The sequence below is a fragment of the Apiospora marii genome (genome assembly GCF_038362585.1).
Source record: "Apiospora marii strain CBS 49790 chromosome Unknown utg000005l_segment0_segment0, whole genome shotgun sequence".
NCBI lineage: Eukaryota > Fungi > Ascomycota > Sordariomycetes > Amphisphaeriales > Apiosporaceae > Apiospora > Apiospora marii.
This window is the reverse complement of record NW_027117377.1, coordinates 199,524-218,693: the sequence shown is the minus strand read 5'-3', so window position 1 is coordinate 218,693 and position 19,170 is coordinate 199,524. Positions and strand designations below refer to the sequence as shown.

The 19,170-nt window shown below is 59.7% G+C and overlaps 7 protein-coding genes across 7 annotated transcripts; 2 read left to right on the top strand and 5 right to left on the bottom strand.

Annotated features, from left to right (window-relative positions):
* Positions 1–1,289: 1,289 nt before the first annotated feature.
* PG985_007965 (alkaline phosphatase-like protein) lies at positions 1,290–2,935 on the bottom strand (the record flags this gene model as incomplete). The annotated part of the gene is made up of 2 exons (XM_066827733.1): positions 1,290–1,634; positions 1,712–2,935. 2 exons carry the CDS (start codon positions 2,933–2,935, stop codon positions 1,290–1,292), a joined length of 1,569 nt encoding a protein of 522 aa, XP_066682645.1.
* Positions 2,936–3,419: 484 nt separating this feature from the next.
* Positions 3,420–5,851, bottom strand: PG985_007964 (uncharacterized protein; the record flags this gene model as incomplete). Its single annotated transcript, XM_066827732.1, has 2 exons — positions 3,420–5,749; positions 5,806–5,851. 2 exons carry the CDS (start codon positions 5,849–5,851, stop codon positions 3,420–3,422), a joined length of 2,376 nt encoding a protein of 791 aa, XP_066682644.1.
* Positions 5,852–6,407: 556 nt separating this feature from the next.
* PG985_007963 (Arylsulfatase) lies at positions 6,408–8,557 on the bottom strand (the record flags this gene model as incomplete). Its single annotated transcript, XM_066827731.1, has 6 exons — positions 6,408–7,363; positions 7,419–7,765; positions 7,822–7,928; positions 7,988–8,067; positions 8,118–8,203; positions 8,274–8,557. The coding sequence occupies 6 exons, from the start codon at positions 8,555–8,557 to the stop codon at positions 6,408–6,410; spliced, it is 1,860 nt and encodes a 619-aa protein (XP_066682643.1).
* Positions 8,558–9,575: 1,018 nt separating this feature from the next.
* On the bottom strand, positions 9,576–11,571 carry PG985_007962 (general substrate transporter; the record flags this gene model as incomplete). Its single annotated transcript, XM_066827730.1, has 7 exons — positions 9,576–9,712; positions 9,799–9,857; positions 9,927–10,154; positions 10,210–10,559; positions 10,623–10,963; positions 11,026–11,355; positions 11,427–11,571. 7 exons carry the CDS (start codon positions 11,569–11,571, stop codon positions 9,576–9,578), a joined length of 1,590 nt encoding a protein of 529 aa, XP_066682642.1.
* Positions 11,572–12,334: 763 nt separating this feature from the next.
* On the top strand, positions 12,335–14,143 carry PG985_007961 (uncharacterized protein; the record flags this gene model as incomplete). Its single annotated transcript, XM_066827729.1, has 3 exons — positions 12,335–12,522; positions 12,587–12,745; positions 12,814–14,143. The coding sequence occupies 3 exons, from the start codon at positions 12,335–12,337 to the stop codon at positions 14,141–14,143; spliced, it is 1,677 nt and encodes a 558-aa protein (XP_066682641.1).
* Positions 14,144–14,419: 276 nt separating this feature from the next.
* Positions 14,420–17,315, bottom strand: PG985_007960 (uncharacterized protein; the record flags this gene model as incomplete). Its single annotated transcript, XM_066827728.1, has 5 exons — positions 14,420–15,235; positions 15,294–15,681; positions 15,834–16,481; positions 16,543–17,152; positions 17,243–17,315. The coding sequence occupies 5 exons, from the start codon at positions 17,313–17,315 to the stop codon at positions 14,420–14,422; spliced, it is 2,535 nt and encodes an 844-aa protein (XP_066682640.1).
* Positions 17,316–17,674: 359 nt separating this feature from the next.
* Positions 17,675–18,693, top strand: PG985_007959 (uncharacterized protein; the record flags this gene model as incomplete). The annotated part of the gene is made up of 3 exons (XM_066827727.1): positions 17,675–17,930; positions 17,990–18,333; positions 18,415–18,693. The coding sequence occupies 3 exons, from the start codon at positions 17,675–17,677 to the stop codon at positions 18,691–18,693; spliced, it is 879 nt and encodes a 292-aa protein (XP_066682639.1).
* Between the last annotated feature and the right edge of the window lie 477 nt (positions 18,694–19,170).

Below are 19,170 nucleotides of genomic sequence, written 5' to 3'. Positions count from 1 at the left end.
CGTATACCAACCCATACCAATCCCATTAAGGTCCTAGCCGGGACATCATGCAATCGAAGACCCAATATGCACATGTAGGTTTGCAGGTATCGGCTTGCTTCATATGTTGGCCAAACAAAATCTTTGGGGTGTTATGTACGTCGGTTGGCGCCTGCTGCAATCCGATTCATTTCCCAAGATGCAATAGCCCTTGTGGTTCGGAGGCCCCGGTTATCTGTTCACCCCCTGAACGAGGAGCTTGAAGGAGAAAGAGAAGGAATACAACAGCTCTTCAGGTCACCCCTGTCATTAGAAGTTCACGGCCATGGCAAGATTTCACGATCTATCAGAAAACGTTATCGGATGAAGCGCCCTTCTGTTCCACTAGATCAACTATTCCCTGTTGTTCTACCGAGTCTTCACGATCACAGTCATGCATGATCCTCCAAAATTCGCCCCTAGTACTCCCACCACTCAGTCTTGTTTAGTGTTGACTAGCCGAGCCGACTTAGTTCTTAGCCTTAACGCAGAAGGTACAAACATTGCCGCTGTAGGCACCGTGCTTGGAGCAGTTTCCAGCCATGTTGATGAGTTAGTAAAGAGACGTGTATATGAGAATATTGTCGTTGCACTGCAGGTGAAGCTTGAGCTTTGCTATCGATTGCTGTTTGTATCCTTTTTCTTAGTGTTGCGATCGCTTAGGTCTTTGGTTGAGTAGTCTCGAGATAAGTTGCTAAGAGCAAAGTCAGTATTTATACCCGCCTGGCGTCTTGTGCCTGTATTCAATGCTTTGGCAACCTCCACAACCGATCCGGCGCTTTTGTCAGTCTGATGTGCTGGTTTCACTCTACGTGACTTGGCTATTTCCAATGGCAGACTCATGGTGACGCGGGAAAGCAGCAGCAAACATCAATATCTATCTTAAGTTGCGCTGTTGGAGCAATGCTCGTGGTGGGGATAGATGATACCATCATGTTGTGTTGCGATAGGGTTAGACTTGTTGAAGATGCTTCAACGCGGATAGATACTCGTTACAAACTGCGCAAACCACGCTTGAAGTCAAAGACCATACCTGCTGAAGCCATGAGACTGATTTTGCAACCGGCTACATATGCACAAACATAGCAGGTTATCAGGGTAAACAGCGGGTTGTGCGTTGCTGACATGTCTTGACATGGCGGTTCCCCACCCTGAGTTTCTTCACAGTCGCTTCCAGTAAGTTAGTACTGCTTACTTCCTTCTCTGCGGCAACCGAACACCCGAAGCCACCGCACCCCTAATCCTCTCTCAAACCCGCGCCAGTCACCTTCTTAATTGCATTCCTTCCGACATCCCTCCAGCTGCCGCTCGTCATGCACCGGCTCATCACCAATCTCCGCCATCTTCTCCTCGAGCTTCCGCGTCATCATCGCCACCACCTCCTCGTACCCCGGGTCGTGGTACACGTTGAACAGCTCCAGCGGATCCTTCTCGCAATCGAACAGCTCCCACTCCTTATCCCTCCCCTCCTCGCCCCCGGGGCTGGGCCGCGCCCCCTCGAGCCCCAGGTCCTCGCAGTACCAGTAGATCAGCTTGTACCGCCGGTCCCGGACGCCGTAGTGCGCGTACGCGTGGTGGATCACGTCGTTGTGCATCCAGTAGCGGTGGTACGCCACCTGCTGCCAGTCCTTTGGTGTCGTTCCTGGAGCAGCGCCCGGAACGAGTACCCCTGCATGTAGGTCGGGACCCGCACCCCCGCCAGATCCAGGAAAGTGGGCGCGAAGTCGACGTTGCTGATGATGTCGTCGCAGACGCTGCCCGCCTTGATCTCGCGCGGGTACCGCACCAGGAACGGCATCTGGAAGCTCTCCTCGTACATGAACCGCTTGTCGAACCAGCCGTGCTCGCCTAAGAAAAACCCCTGGTCCGAAGTGTAGATGACGACGGTATCCTCGGCCAGCCCTTCCTCGTCGAGGAAGTCGAGCAGCCGGCCGACGTTGTCGTCGATGCTCTGGATCGTCCGCAGGTACCGCTGCATGTAGCGCTGGAACTTGAACTCGGCCAGCTCCGCGGGCGTCTCGAAGGTGAAAGACCGGCCCGTCTCCTTGCAGACCAGGGGCCGCATCCCCCGCGGGTCGGCGGGCGCGGGCACCTTGCGGTCGACCCAGTTCCAGCGGTCGATCATCTTGACGCCCACCTCGGCCGCCGGGCCCTCGGGCTGCACGAGCCCCAGGTCCGTGTAGGTCAGGTCCTCGGCGACGCGCATCTTGGCGACTTTCGCCGCGTTGGCCCGGTGCTTGTAGTCATCCGTAAACGTGTCGGGCAGCCGCACGGGGTCTTGATACAAATCCTTGTGCTTGGCGTCGTACTCCCACGACCGGTGCGGCGCCTTGTGGTGGCACATGGCGAAGAAGGGCCGCGACTTGTCTCGCTGCCGGATGAAGTCGAGCGTCTTGTCCGTGATGATGTCGGTCGCGTACCCGGGCACCCGCGTCGTCCGGCCGCCCGGCTCCAGGAACTGCGGGTCCCAGTACTCGCCCTGCCCGGGCACGACGCTCCAGTAGTCGAAGCCCGTCGGCTCGTGGTCGCGGCCCTCGCCCAGGTGCCACTTGCCGATCATGGCCGTCTGGTAGCCCTTGCCTTTGCCCTTGTTGTCTGTTTTCGCCGCGTCTCCTCCCTGCGTGGATGGTAAAGTGGCGGCCCGCAGCTGCTTGGCGACGTTGGGCAGGCGCTTGTTGATCTTGGAGTCGAGCGTGACGACGCCGTTGACGTGGTTGTGCGTCCCGCACAGGATGGCGGCCCGGGACGGCGTGCAGATGCTGTTGGTGACGTAGCAGTGGTTGAAGCGCATGCCCTCCTGGGCCAGCCGGTCCAGGTGCGGCGTCGAGTTGATGCCCGCGCCGTAGCACGAGATGGACTTGGCGGCGTGGTCGTCGGCCATGATGAACAGGATGTTGGGGGGCGGCTTGGACTCCATCTTGTCTTTGGGTCCAGGGGTCTCGCGCAGGCCAACACAGTTCACCTGAGTTTCCGTTGCAAGGTTTTACAGCACGATGACTGGTATAAGTCCACGGGCTTCGCGGAAAAGCTGAGTTCTGTCACGAAGACTAGCTGGTTTCTCCCAAACGATGCGATCTTCATGGTTAATACCAACGAGGCTCCTCCGGCTTAGGAGCCTGGGATCATGTGATCCGGGGAGTCGAGCCCGCGGGGTCGGAGTTGAGGGTGGAGTACCCTGAACTGCCAAGAACACCTACTTTGCCCCCCTGTTGCCAGCCAGTGGATCCGACAGCTTGTTCCGGTTTAGCCCCGGTAGTCGGCGAACGTCCCACTAGCAGTCCAGATCTTCGAACTTGGAAGATCAAGATCATCGCCGCCGGCTTTATTCTGGCAGAAGAGCCGAATCACGTAATTCTAGGTTCAGGATCCGGCGGGTAGGAAATTTCCATTTTGGTACTCTGTCAAATGCAGTCGTGCGACGACCCGGGAGAGAAATCGTGCTGCCAGCCCCTCGCGGCCCAGATGTTAAGGTTCAGAGAGCTTGAATCCATGGATTCGGGAGTGATCCCGAAGGCGGACATCTCCCCGGAATCACCCTCGGCGGCAACAACCGCCTGGCCGCTTGCCGTACTGAGGCCGACGCCCTCCTGGCTATGTTCGGAAGACAGCGCTCCTTGGGGCTCGGCATAACCCGGCGGTACCTTGGGATGGATTGTAGTAGCAGTAATAGTCGCCGAACTGCTGGACCCGGGGTGCATGTTGTTCGCCCCGGTTCCTATTCCACGGGCATCTTCGTCGTCTTCGTGGAACTGCGCCTGTCTGAAAGCACTGTGAACCCCTAAGCTCGTGTGCATTTGGATCGTCATGGCGTATTGGGGATGACCCCTTCGGGTACCTCCCGAGTCTTGCTCGGATGTCTCCCCGGGATAGACGGGTGCACCCGAGACGTGCGCCGTGATGATCCGGTCCAATTCCTGGACCGTTTTCCCTAGCATGGCAGACGAGCCAAACAGAGGTTGCAGGATTGCGAGCGTCTCTCTGGCCAGCGTAGTCGCCCTCTGGGCCGTGGTATTCTGGTCTTTCGGTATGAGTTCCGAGCCGCTAAAAAACAGGAGCAGCCGCGACGCGTGGTAGCCGCCGATGCAGATGTCCCGGGGAGGGAAAACGAGCGGTAACCGCAGGCTATGTACGGCATGAATGATGTCGATAATCGCTCGTGCGTGTCGCAAGCAGGCCGCTGCCGCCTGTGCCACGTAGTCGGGTGCGCAGGCCCGGATCACATCGACCGGGGCTGCTTCTCGATATCCGGACAGAAAAATGCGGTATATGTCGCAGTGCGACTGATGCCAGCCGATCTGCACCGCGGTGTACCGCACAAACCACCGCGAGCTGGCATACCTCTTGAGCTCCTCGGCGCTGTATGGCGGCGGTTCTGCGCCTTGGAGCGACTTCAGCATGCCCTCGACCAGCCCTGTTATCTGGGGCGTCGCATTTACTTGAAGGGAAAGGTTTCGAGTGAGTCGTAGGATGTCCCGCCTGATGATGCTCAAGCGTATATAGAGTTGCAAGAGGCCGCCTTCGGAGACGCCGTCGAGAGAAGCGGGCGCCGTTCCGTTGATATCGTCACCGTGAAAGTTTTCCTCAGGGCACGGCATCTTCAGATAGATGAAGTCAGGAGGACAGGTCCCAGATTCCGGCAGGCCGACGGAGAAGTAGTTATCGATCAGCATAATGGACCAAGTCAAACGCCTCCGTACCTCCTGGCTGTGATGGTCCAGATCGAGCCGCTCGTACTGCAGTCTCATCGCACTGGCGGATCGTGATGCCATGGAGAGAAGCATGTAACCCCTCTTGAAGTTTCCCGTCTCCACGCGGCACAAGACCGCGAGCAGGAGTGCTTGCGTCCTGAAAACTGTCGGGCTCTCCATGCTGCTCCACAGGAGGTTTTCGGCCTTTTGGACCCAAGAGGCGCTGTGGGCGGGATAGTACCTCGGATACCGGAGCACGCTCGCGGTGTAGGCGCAGATGGCCAGCAATAGAGCCTCATCGATGGATCCTTCGAGGCAACGCTTGGTCACGGAAACCTCGGAGAGGAAGGCCGAGCCAGGGTGGGCGTAGATGTGCCGGAAATAGTCGTTGATAATCTGGAGCTGTTCGTGGACTCTGGGGAAGTCAGTGGTGGTCGGGCCCGGGCTATCGACACCGAAAGTCGACGCCGAGCCTTGGCATGACTCCGTGGTAGGTCCTCCCGTTGCTATAGTATTGTTTCCCCCTGTAAACGAGCTGGCGGACGGCGAAATGGCCTCTGTGGAGTAGCTTTCGGCATACAGCTCGGACGTAGCAATAGTCTCCGGTATGGATTCCATGGGCGGCTGTGTAAAGTATGGGAGTTGTGCTCCGTCGGAGCAATCCGGCCTCTCTCGTGGTGTCCGGGGACTTTGCCGCAGGGTATTGGTGTCAGACCCTGACGTTGACATAGTGCTAGACGAGCCCGCAGGCTCGGACCCGACTGAAGACTTTCGCCTCTTCGAATCGGGATAGACGCAATCCCTCGAGCGCGTCCGACACGGCTCGCACGACGGCCGCTCGCCCGTGCACTTGGACTTGGTAGACCGGCACGCCACGCAGGCCAAAGGCCTCCGCCTCTTCTCCAGCTTCGTGGATGACGGGGAGCTGCCATCGGCATCCCCTCTTTGGCTCTGGGCCGCTACCGCAAACGAGCAGGTGTACTCCAGGCGCTCGCAGTTGGAACAGCAGGGGCCCCCTCCGCTGCAGCGAACCTTGACGTCACCTTGTCAGCTTTGGGGGGCGGTAATATGTCGCTATGGGAAGGCTCTCTCACTTTACGGGTGCGGCATTGGACGCAGGTGCCGGCCGATCGGGGAGGCGGCATGTCGCCGTTTCAGCTTCCCGGTGTCGTCCCTTGCTGGAAAATAACAGGAGGATAGAGTTTTCGGGGTCAACAGGGGTTTGTGAGGATCTTAGTGACCATTAAGACTTGGCCAAGTATAATTCGTCGGAGCGTTTCATCCCCTAGCCCCGGATGAAAACGCGGGGAAAGTGGGGATTGGGGATTGCAGATCGGGAGGTTAAGAAGTGTTTTATTGGTTACTGGCTAGTTTTGGGGATATCCAAAGGCTTCGTGAGAATCGTTTGATCATCACCAGGGTGCTCGTTAAAGTATACCAGGCCCAAACATAGAGTGCCACACCAAGGGCGAAAACCCATCTCGAATCCATCTTCTCTGATGCTGAGCACGCCAGCGAAAGCGGGTCGGGCCCGTTACATCTGATTGGCCAGGTCGCCATCGCGTGCTACGTACCAGATCAGCACGCAAGATGCGCCCCATCTGATTGGTCCAAATCTCGGCCCTTCTTCTAGATAACAGGCCTTCAATGGCTCCAGATGTCTACATCGTCTATTTATGGCTCAATTCTAAGAGAAAACAATCAGTCCTCCTCGGCCGGAACCAGCGGCCCGGTCTCCTCATCCGTCAAGACGTGCGTGTCCGCCATCAGCTGCTCCAGGGTAGCGTGCCGCTGCTCCTCCCCGCCCGCCGGCTCGGGGTTGGGCGGGACCCCCGGCTTGCCCTTGTCGGACGAGACCCAGTTGTCGGTGGGCTGCCGGTACGCCTTGCCCAGGTCGTCCTCGGCGCCCGCCGGCCAGAAGGGCTGCTCGTTGGCCTCGTCCTGGTACTGCATGCACTTGCCGAAGTGCACCTTGGGGAACGCCGCGTAGAAGGCGTCGTACTCGGGCGCCATGGCGGCCGTCAACGACTTAATCGGGGCCGCGGCCTCGGGCGGCTGCAGGGCCGACCAGGGGTCCCGGCAGCTGTCTTTGGTGCACGACTTGGTCACCATGAGAATCGAGTTGAGGCGGTTGATGAGGCGCTGGTGCTCGGCCGTCACGTCGCCGCGGGCCAGGTTGTTGACCTCCCAGGGGTCGGCCGTGATGTTGTACAGCTCCATCTCGTTGGTGCACCAGTTGAGGAACATCCACGAGCTCTCCTCGGAGACGATACGCAGCGTCTTGTAGCTGTTGTTCTCCAGCTTCATGCCCGCGTACTCGGGGATCTCGACGATCTTGTCGCCCCAGAACTCGATGTTGATGATCTCCTTGGCCGAGCCGACCTCGGGCTTGACCTCGGGGACCGGGTCCTTCCACTCGGCCAGCAGGCTGCGGCCGTCGAGGAGCTCGGGCCACTCGCTCTTGTCCAGGCCCATGATGTCCAGGAAGGTCGGCGCAAAGTCCAGGTGGGCGCTGGCCACTTTAGACTTGACCCCGCCCGGGATGCCGGGCCCGCGGACGACCAGGGGCAGGTTGGTGTCCTGGATGTAGGGGAGCGCCTTGCCGCCGGGCAGGCGGTGGGCTCCGATGTGGTACCCGTTGTCGGTCGTGAAGATCACTAAGGGGCTGAGATTAGCAAGCTCTCTCGGTTATTCCACGGGTAGAGAGCGTACCATAGGTGTTGTCCAGCTGACCCTTCTCCTCCAGCTTGGCCAGCACGTCCTCGATGATTTCATCCACTCCCTGAATAGCCCGGATCCGTCCCCGGAAGAGCCGATCCGCCGAAGCCTCCGCCTCGCTGTCCATGAGCTTGAGGTCTTTCAGAAAAACACTCTTGGTCTTCTGGATCTCGTCGGACGGGTTCCAGTTGGCGAATCGCGGGGCGCTGGCGTCGGCGAACTTGTCAGCATGGCGAGCCTGGGGCGTCGGCGGCTGCTGGCCGGCCACATGCGGCGCGTAAGGCATGATGGCAATGAAGAAGGGATCTTCGGCGGTCAGGAGTTGATCCAGGCGATCCAGACTGTTCTTCGGGTTAGCCAACAGATGAAAAACCCTGGTAGGTTGATCGAGACTTACGCCTTGATCCTCACAACATCGTTGCTGTGGAATCCTCGGTACTGGACCGGGCGCTCCCCGTTCTGGGACATGACGACATTGTTGTAGTCGTTGATGTACGGCTCGATCTGGTTCGGCAGTGAGTATTGCCGTCCTGGAACGATTTTGAACCTCTGCAACTACTTACCAGCGCATCCACGTGATCCCAGCCTTTTGGCGGAATGTGGTAGTTTGCTTGGCTATATCCGTTGAGGAATTTGCCGACGTCTGTGAGAAATGTCAACTTCATGCCCCCAGAGTCAACAAACCTGACATACATTCGGCTTTGTAGCCAGCCTTCTTGATCCAATGGGGCAAGTAATTCTTGTCCTCCCCGGCGATCCGCCACTTGTCGTAGTTTCCTCTTTGACCGCAACTTTTGTCAACAAACTGCACCACATCTGCTGCACGGCGGAGAAACGATGGCGACTTACCCGGGCGGGCGGACATGTGTGATGTTGGTCGAGTGCGCCGCCTGCCCCCGCAGGAACGTGGCGCGCGAGGGGCAGCAGTTGCTGATGGTGCCGTAGTGGTTCTCGAACTCGACACCGTCGCCCATCATCTTCTGCACCGCTGGCATGTAGTCCAGGGACCCCAGCAGCCGGTCCTGGTCGTCGGACATGACGATGACCACATTGGGCTTCTTCTGGCCATCCTTCGCAGCCAGGGCCGAGCCGGTCAAGGCCAGCGTGACGAGGGAGGGGATCGTGACGTGCATGGTCGCGGCAGGCTCAGTCGAACGCGGTAATAAACCTTCTAGCACGAGCTTGGCAGAAGTTCAGTGGCTCTATATGCCGTCGTCTTATAAAAACTGCCACCGGAGAATTCTTCGTGTCGGGAATTACATAATCCGGAGGTAAACGCCCAAGAGTCCAGTAGAATATGGCATCATGTTACCCCTGACCGCCCCTGGACCCCGTTGCCTCCGCTAAGCAAAAGCCGTATCATAGCGCTTGCAGGGGGGGGTTTTGTCGTCGCCGTCTAGGTAGTCGGCTTTCGCCCGACCGACCAGAAATAAACCGTGTGCGGAGGGAAAAGAGGGGGCCCACGACGGGACCAACTCGGTCGATCTTCCGTTGTCTAACTTAGTTGCGGCTTCCACTCCCAGCCGCCAGGCTGCATTCTTGCTGCTTGCTCCCAGGTCCTTGGGTTCGCGGCCGACAAGTTGGGCCAGCAAAGAAACGAAGCTAGCAAAAGGCCCACCTTGGCAAACCGTTGTTTAGTGGAAGATTGGAAAGAGGGCCGGTAGTCGGTGATCCACTTGGAGCTTTGGGCGACTCCGTAGTTGCGGGGTTCAAAGGCAGGGGCCAGGGGATGCCAATGCAACACTGCCAAGGCATTCATTTTTGAGAGGGGAGGGTGGTATTGACCCTGTCACCGACTACCGACCGACGTGTTTCAGCCTGTTGTCACCACTGGGAATAATACAGTCTTTACGGGAAAGCATGGCCCCTCTCGAGGCTCTTGTCCAAAGAACTGCCTGGCTCTGGAGTGATCACAGGCAAGCAAAGGGCCGGATTCAATAGTCGGTCTGACACATAAGACACAGAAGGCTTCATGCCCGTGTAAAGAGCGGGCCGTGTATGATTACCCAAGAAAAGATAGAATCTACGAGTAAAGATATGGGAAATGAAATAATGCCCAGCTCCTAGCGCTCGAGCAGCGCATCTCGCCGGGATATGTTGGAAGGAAACTCGTCGCTTGCTTAAATCACTATGGCAAATTTGGCGGACAGATCAGGGCGACCCCTTATGAACAGACCGCGAGTCATCAATCCGCTCGGCAGACCCCATCTTGCCATCGACGACCGAGTCGGTACCGTGTTCGTTCTCCAGGTCGGTCACGGCCGCGGCGAGACCAGTGGCCCGGAAACCTAATGAAGCGCCAGAGGTAAGTATGTGTGTGTACTCATTTTGGGGTATTATCAATCTTCCGAGTGCAGCCTCTCGAGTGTCTTACCTCTGCTTCTCCACGCGGGAACTCGCTTCTCGAACATCTCGTCGACTTCCTCGAGAGACCTGTTGGGCGAGAGAGTTAGCATCTGCGTTTTCAACATGGGCCTTGGGGGGTGGGATAGGGGTACTGACTTTCCAGTCATCTCCGGCACCAGGAAGAAAGTCAGGACCAAAAAGACCACAGAAATGCAGCCAAAGACGAAGCCGACCTTGGATCCAAGGGCGGCATACGGCGCCTTGAGCAGGTAAGGGAGGGTGAAGGTGACCAGGATGTTGCAGAGGTTGGAGACCGTCCAGAAAAGCATGTTGGACTTGTCGCGCAGTGACGTGTGGGGAATCTCGGCCTTGACGACAGTCATGCTGCAACAAAGGGGTCAGCGTTTCTGCAAGGGGGTCAGGGGGCGAAATCACTCACGTCGAACCAAAAGCAATCATGTACACGCAGGGGAAGATGATGGACATGGCCAGGATCCCGTTCTGCACCGACCGGGCGGGCCGCGCGACGGTGCCGAGCCCGCCCATGATCATGAGGACGGCGGCCGTCATGGTGCCGACCGTGAGCGAGACGCGGCGGCGGCCGATCCTCTCGACCAGGGTGATGACGAAGATGCAGCCGCCCAGCAGGCCCGCCCGCTTGATCAGCGTGCCCGTGAAGGGGTCCATGACGTTGATCTGCTTGAGGAAGACGGTGCCATACGTCGAGGCGAACGCCTGGCCCGTCAGCTGGTTGGCGCCGGCCGCGACAAGGCCACCAAGAGTGCGGCGCTGGAAACGGGGTTAGTTAGAATGCATCTCGGTAAGGCGTGTTAAGTCAGGGCATATGCTTACCTTGTTAGTGCCCCTGAACAGCTCGCCCCAGCTGCCCTTGGTCGGCGCATTGTCCATCATGTCCTTGATGAGCAGCGCCTCCTGCTCCGCGGGGTAGTCCTTGTCGGCGCCGTTGATGTAGTACAGGCTCGCGACGGCCAGCTCGAACTTGCCCTGCCGCAGCAGCCAGCGCGGCGACTCGGGCAACAGCCAGGCCAGGCTCAGCGCCAGGCCCGGGAAGGCGAACATGATGGCGATGGGGATCTTCCAGCTGTCGTCCCCGGGCATCTTGCTGGTTCGGTCGGTGATGACGGCGGCGATGAAGCCGGCGAGTACGTGGCTGAAGGCGTAGATGGCGACCACTGTGCGAATGTCAGTGTCAGTTCTGGGGGGTGAGTGTGTATCAGAAAGCTGGTCGACTCACTGGAACCGCGAACGGCGGCCGGTACGATCTCGGCCAGCCACATGGGCACCAGCCAGGCCTCGGCCCCGACGTGGAGGTTGATGATGATCCGACCGGTCAAGGCCCAGGCGTAGGACCGGCCGGCGTAGCAGATGGCGACGCCGATGATGCAGATGCAGTTCATGCTGTAGAACACGGCCCGGCGGCCGAAGCGCTCGCCGATCTGCGAGAAGACGATGACGCCGAACGCGTAGGCGACCAGGGGGAACGCGTTGAGGTAGGCGAGGTGGTCGACGGTGAATTCGTACTTCTTGGTCTTGGCGTTGTACTCGCCGAAGATGCGCTCGTAGGCTGTGTTGATCGCCGAGTTAGTTAGCCTGCTGCTGTTTTCTTCAATCACGATGTTAAGTTAGGGGACTTACCGTTCATGGCCTGGACCGTCGAGAGCACCGAGTTCTCGAAGCCGTAGGCGAAGACGCTGGTCATCAAGACCATGGTGGCCAGGACCAGGTTGGTCGAGACATGCTTGGTCGCCTTGTAGTTGTGGTCGCGCAGAAAGTTGCCCATCTTGGCGGTAAATCGCCCAAGGGGCAAGCAGCTACAATAACGGCACGACGACAATGAGGCCAATGGGTGTATCCGAGCAAAGACAACCTTGGAAACAATGTGTCAAAGCTTCGCTCGAGACTCGATGCGATATTGGGCTGGAGAGCAGTTGGTACTCCCGAGGACCTGGGATCCATTTAGCTGTCTTTAGACCTGGTCGGCCGGGTTCAAGCCATCCCAACTCACCTAACCCAGCAATGTCGTCAAGCACGCAATTCGTGGACCAAAACGCATGCTCGCGGTTGAAAATCCGGGGTAACAGTCGTCAACGTCAACAATGGGGTCCGCATGGTAGGGAACTGCTCAGTATCTGGCTGTCTGACCGGGGTTGGCCCCCCAAGCTCCCACCTTTTTTGCGATGATGCCATCTCTTGGCGCGGTACTCGGCGAACGCACCCCGTCCATTGGGGAGCATCGGGCGACGATTCCGTACTAGCGGGGTTGGGATCCGGTAGTCGGCGATAAAAACCCTCGTCCGCTGATCGGGTAACAAACCGCCATTAACTACATACCCTGGACCAATGGCACCATCTCGCCTACGAAATAGGCTATTTACAGGGAATCGGAAATCGGAAGTCCAGCACCTCGCCGCGCTTCGCTGGACCTATCGGCGATCCATTCTATATCACGCGTCCCTTTATATTACCAAGGGCAGGCAGAGGCTGGATTTTGGGTCTAAGCTTGAGTTGCTACCATTTCGCCGGAAACTAAGCCCCTGCCAACCATGTCCAAACGCCCCAACTTTCTGATTGTCGTGGCCGACGACCTGGGCTTCAGCGACGTTGGCCCGTACGGCGGCGAGATCAAGACGCCATGCCTGGACAAGCTGGCCCAGGAAGGGCTCACCCTGACGGGGTTCCACACGGCCTCGGCCTGCTCCCCGACGAGGGCGATGCTGTTATCGGGCACAGAGTCAGTCAATCCAGTTGTTATCGACATAGTCTATTGAAGATCTCTGCTGACATGCTGGTGGCAGTAACCACATTGCCGGCCTGGGTCAGATGGCCGAGTTCATGCGCAACCACCCCGAGTTCCGGGGCCGGCCGGGGTACGAGGGCTACCTCAACTTCCGCGTCGCGTCGGCCGCCGAGGTCCTGCGTGATGCCGGGTACTTCACGGCCATCTCGGGCAAGTGGTGAGTATCCTGACTGACCAAATTGGCAGTATAACATACTTAGCATTCCTAATCACGTAAAATCACAGGCATCTCGGACTGACCAAGGAGACGTGCCCGTCGGCGCGCGGGTTCGAGAAGGACTTCTCGTACCTGGCCGGCTGCGGCAACCACTTCAACAACGAGCCCCAGCTCGACGCGGGCGAGGTCAAGCTGCCGCCCATCAACAGCGACGGGCTCTGGATGGAGAACGGCGTCTTCCTCGACCGCAAGACGGAGGTGCCCAAGGACTTCTACTCCACCCGGACCTTCACCGACAAGTTCATCGACATCCTGAAGGACCGCGACGAGGAGGCCGCCGCCAAGCCGTTCTTCGGGTACCTGGCCTACACCGCCCCGCACTGGCCCCTGCAGGCGCCCCAGGAGACCATCGCCGAGTACCGCCGCGTGTACGACCAGGGCCCCGAAGCCCTGCGCAAACAACGGCTGGAAAGCATGGCGAAGCGCGGCATCATCGGGCCCGACGTGGTGCCGGCCCCCATGTTCGGCCGCGAGTACAAGGAGTGGTCCGCCAAGACGGACGAGGAAAGGACCCTGTCGGCGCGGCGGATGGAGACGTACGCGGCCATGGTGCAGACCATCGACGAGCAGCTGGCGCGGGTGGTGGCCCACCTCGAATCCACGGGCGAGCTGGACAACACGTTTGTATTGTTCATGTCCGACAACGGCGCCGAGGGGAAAGCGCTCGAGGCCCTGCCCATCCTCAACGGGTCGCCCCTCGACGACGTCGTCGCCCGCTACTACGACAACAGCCTCGCCAACATCGGCAACGCCGACTCCTTCGTCTGGTACGGCGCGCGCTGGGCAGCGGCCGCCACGGCGCCCTCGCGCGCCTTCAAGACGTACACGTTCGAGGGCGGCATCCGCTGCCCGTGCGTGGTGCGGTACCCGAAGCTGCGCCGCGGGGGGTCGGGGGCCATCTCGCACGAGTTCACGACGTGCATGGACATCCTGCCGACGATGCTGGACATGGCCGGAGCCACCCATCCCGCCCCTAACTTCCGCGGGCGGGAGATCGTGCCTATGCGCGGGCGCTCGTGGGTGCCGTACCTGGACGGCGGCGCCGACAAGGTGCACCCGGAGGACAAGATCGCGACGGGCTGGGAGCTGTTCGGGCGGCGGGCCATCCGGCGGGGCGACTACAAGGCGCTCTTCATCCCGGCGCCGCAGGGGTCCGACGAGTGGGAGCTGTTCGACATCAGCAAGGACCCGGGCGAGAACGACAACCTGGCGAAACAGTTCCCAAAGGTGCTGCAGGGGCTGCTGGAGGACTGGGCGCGGTACGTGCAGGATACGGGCATGTACGATGCGCGGGTGACAGTGGGGGATGCGCCGATGGTGCCGATCCAGAAGACTTAGCTGGTACTTTATATGTGAATTCTAGATCGTGAAAGCTACTGTCACTTTGACCATGAATGAATGCCCAAATTCCTAGATGCTAGGTTCTCGGTCTTCCAAATGCAATTGCACGATTTCCCTAGCACCGAGTGGCCTGTGAGCTTTTATGTGTACTAGACATTTTTGATTCTCCCGAGTAATCAGATGTTCCATCCCATGAGGCCGGTTCAGTTATTCTTCTTCACACACACTGTCATTCCAATTGGAAGGCAGACGTTACATAAGGTGCTTTTGCTATCACAGTCCCAACCACCAGCTCGTCTTCTCCACCGTGAAATTGCCCGCCAACGCCACGTCCACACTGCTCTGCCCGACCAAGACGTCGTACGTCCCGGCCTCCATGACCCATTTGTCCGCCTCCTCGTCCCAGTAGCTCGCGGCATACTTCAACGGTATATCCACCGTCACCTGACCCGTACTTGCCGGCTCCAGGTGGATCTTCTCGAACCCCTTGAGCTCCTTGGGCGGCCGGTTGATGGACGGCTTTTGCTGGGAAACGTAAACCTGCACCACGGCCGCGCCCGCGACCTTGCCCGCGTTCCTGACGCTGAGGGTCACTTGCACACGGCTGGTGTTATCCCCGTCGTGCGTCTGCTGCGGCTGAGTGACTTGGAAGTCGCCGAGCTCGAATGAGGTGTAGGACAACCCGTGCCCGAACGGAAACAGCGGCGCCGTCTTGGCCTTCTCGTAGAACCGGTACCCGACGTAGACGTCCTCGCCGTAGAGGACGCGCCCGTTCTCGGACCCGAAGTTGAGGAAGGCCGGGTTGTCCTCGAGGCGCTTGGGGATGGTGTAGACCAGCTTGCCGGCGGGACAGGCCGCGCCGAAGAGGACGTCGCCGATCGCGTTCCCGCCCTCGTTGCCGCCGTACGACGACTGCACCAGGGCCGGCACCAGGCCATCGGATGCGGCCCAGGGCATCTCGACGGGCGTCCCGGACTGCATCAAGACGACGGTGCGCGGGTTGGCGGCCGAGACGGCGCGGATCAGGTCGTTGGTGCGGCCGGGCAGGGACATGTCGGATCGGTCGAAGCCTTCCGACTCCCACTCCGCCTGTGAGGTGTCAGCTTCTCATTCACCCGTTCCTTGATCTGTCGGGGTCGATACTTACCGTCAGCCCCGCGCAGATAACCACCTGCTCCACCTCCTTCGCCAGCGCCACCGCCTTGGCGATCTCCTCGTCGGCGTCGACGACCTTGGCGCACCCCAGCCGCACCCCGCCGCCGCGCATGGCCGTCGCGCCCACCTTGCGCACCTTCTGCGTCGGGCTCGACCCGAACTGCAGCACCACCGCGTACGTCCGGCCCGCCTCGAGCGCCTTGACGCCGCGCTCCTCGAGCGTGCCGGCCCCCATGAACGTCGCCCCCTGCCGCTGCGCCGTCGCGTTGTCGACCACCAGCTCGCCGTCAACGAAGACTTGCGCCGTGCCGCGCACCGAGCAGCCGAAGAGGTAGTCGCCGCTCTCGGCGGGGGTGATGGTGCCGGACATGGCCATGTACCTATCAATTCGGTGTCAGCATTTGATCTTCTTGGGGTGAACAGTATGTCTCAAGAGAGAAGAATGGAAATTTCTCGATCGAATAAACAGTTCCTCTTTCCCTAAGTAGTGAGACACTGTGATAACGTGAAATAAGCACCGAAAGTCGCTTACCAGACGTCCTGGCGGATATCCGGATGGCTGTAGTCGACGAGCAGCATGTCGGACAGGTCGGTTTGCACTACATCGCAGCACACCCGCCCCGCGACCTCGGGCGGCTCGTTGTAGAACCGACACGTCATGCCCGGCGCGCCGTCCTCGCGCGTGCTCATCCGGCTGAGGGCCGGCAGCTGCTTGTAGCCGTGCGCGCCGAGCGTGTACCTTACATCAGAAGCGTGCTGGCGGATGCCCTCGTACGGCGTGGTGGTGTAGGTCGGCCGCAGGGACGCCGACCCGCCGCCCGCGTAGGCGGCGAGCTGGGCGTTGGGCCCCATCACGGCGACCGACTTGGTCTTGTCCAGCGGCAGCACCGCATTGTCGTTCTTGAGCAGGACGATGCCGGCGACGGCGAGCTCGCGCAGGAGCGCCCGGGTCTCGGGCGTGTCGTGGACGGCCTCCTCGGGCGCGTCGTCGCGGAACCCGACGGGGGCTACCCGGTTCGCGAGCCGCAGCAGTTGGCGGACGCGGTCGTTGAGGGCGTGCTGCGAGACTTTGCGGTTCCCCATGGACACCAGCAGGTTCGGGCCGCGCATCCGGGGCGGGCCTGGCATCTCCAGGTCCAAGCCGGCGTTGGTCGACTCGGCGGCCGAGTACGTGCCGAACCTGGGATGATGTCATTAGCTCGATAGTACTTATTCGGGGAGGGATGCCAATGGCAACGTACCAATCGCTCATGATGAGCCCGTCGAATCCCCATTCCCCTCTCAGCACGTCCTGCATCATCCGCGCGTTCTCGCTCACGTGCACCCCGTTCAACCGGTTGTAGCTCGTCATGTAGCACAGCGGCTTCGCGTCCCGCTGCGCCAGCATGAAGGGCATCAGGTAGATCTCGCGCAGCGCCCGCTCGCTCACGACGCAGTTGACGGCCTGCCGCTCGTGCTCCTGGTCGTTGCAGACGAAGTGCTTGATGCACGCCGCCACCCCGGCACTACTCTGCACGCCGGCGACGATGGCGGCCGCCAGGGCCCCGGAGAGGAAGGGGTCCTCGCTGTAGCTCTCGAAGCCGCGCCCGCCCAGCGGCGACCGCAGCATGTTGACCGTCGGGCCCAGCCAGACGTGGGCGCCCTTGGCGGCGCACTCGCGGCCCAGCATCGCGCCCGCGCGCTTCAGGAGGGAGCGGTCCCAGGACGCGGCGAGGCCGGTGCCGCAGGGCAGGCAGCTCGAGGGCGTGCCGTTGAAGAAGCGCTGGCCGCGGATGCCGTTCGGGCCATCGCTGGTGCGGAGGCTGGGGATCTGGAGGCGGGGGATGTCCCGGGTTTGCCAGAAGTCCTTGCCTGTGGGCCGTGGTTAGATCCTACCTCTATCTTTTGCTATACAGGTAGATCGTCACGATCGGCTGATAGGAGGGAGGGATGCTGACGCACCGGAAAGCAGGCTGATCTTCTCGTCGGGGGTGAGCTTGGAGATGAGATCCTCGACGTCGAACGGGCCCGCCATGGTTTCGATAGTGTGTTCAATACTCGGATCCGGATGAAAAGCAAGTGCCATATCGTGGGTGGCCAATGTCTGGACTTATTTGGGTCGGGCTTGCGTCGGAAATATGCGACCTCGGAAGCTGGTCGCCCCATAAATCTGCCCCTCGGGGAGCATTCCGAGGCAGCGACCCAAGACCCCGCCGGAATTGGCACCGCACTCCTGGGCGACTTAAGATTGTGGGATCTTGTATTCAATTGGCACAGGAATATAGGACAGTGGTTCTGGCCAAGTCAAGTCGTGAAGCGGTCGTAAAGAATACCTTCAATTGTCTTTTGTCGTGCCCTATTCCTGTCACCGAGACAGCTGTCGCCAGTCCAAACATGTCGTGGAGCAGACTTATCCGGTTCGTTGGCGACGACGACCAAGTGCATTACGGTGAACCAAAGATCACCGCGGCCGCAGACCTCCAGTCTCTTCTCGAGAAGGGAGAACTGTTTGCGACCGAAGTTTCGGGTTCCGGCCCATTCGAAGGCAGCCCTACCGGGAAGGAACTGAAAGTCAAGTCTCTGCTCGGCCCTTTGACTCCGGCAGATGTCCCGATTGTTCGGTGCATCGGACTGAACTACATCAAGCACAGTAAGTCGTCCGTATCTGCCGAAAGCGCGCGCGACGCTGATAGCTCTGTCCCTCCCCAGTCCAAGAGGGCGGCCGGAAACCACCGCCGTACCCCTCCGTCTTCATCAAGCCGTCTGCGTCCGTGGCAGACCATGGCGAGGATATCCCCATCCCCAAAGTCGTGGTCCAGGAAGACGGCCAGGTCGACTACGAGGGCGAGCTCTGCATCGTGATCGGCAAGGCCGGCAAGGATATCCCCAAGGACCAGGCCCTGGACCACGTCGCGGGGTACGCGACCGGCAACGACGTCTCGTCGCGGAGGTGGCAGCGCGACCCCGCCTACGCCGGCGGGGTGCCGCAGTGGTGCTTCTCCAAGGGGTTTGATAAGTGGTGTCCCATGGGCCCGATGCTGGTTTCTCCCAAGGTATGCACTGTCGCGAATTGTCAATTCCCCGGTCTGGTTTTTTTCTGGAGATACGCAGAGCTAACGCAGTCAATCGTCTAGGTTGTGGGAGCTGCCGAGAAGCTGGCTCTGCGAACATGGATCAACGGCGAGCTGAGGCAGAACTCGGACACCAGCGACTTGCTGTTCGGGGTCAAGGAGATAGTCGCTTTCGTCAGTCAGGGCACCACGCTCGAGCAGGGAACCGTCATCATGACTGGGACGCCGGCTGGTGTCGCCATGGGGATGAAAGAGCCAAAGTATCTCCAGGACGGAGATGTAGTCGAAGTGGAGATTGAAGAGCTGGGCAAGCTGCGCAACAAAATGGCTTTCCAGTCCTAGCCGGTCGGAGGAGTGTTCGATGTCTAAGATACGCAACTATATTTGAACATCATGCCTTCCGCAATGAATAAGCAGACTGCCATTCTTCATTGTCGCGAAGGGAATGGTCAGGAGTCCCAAGTAGTACCGGGCCACACCAGCAATTTACCATTTCGGGCGTGTTCGTGGCACGGTCATAGCTTCACTAGTCTACCGGCGTGCATAAAACTCGGTTTTTGGATAACTTCTTACCCCTTTCTCGTAGGCAGTCTGTGCTTTGACCAGCATATAATGCAATCGCCTTGAACCACTGTCACGTTTTCCGATATTCTCATGTACTCAGAGGCCTCATCTATCCTTCCCGATCACCATGGGATCAGAGATTAACCAGGGCGCCTGCCTATGCGGCAGCATCAAGTTCCAGGTGATCGGGAGATCGGAGAAGGTGCTTAGGTGCTTCTGCTCCGACTGTACAAAGAACGCCGGCGCCCCGTTTCA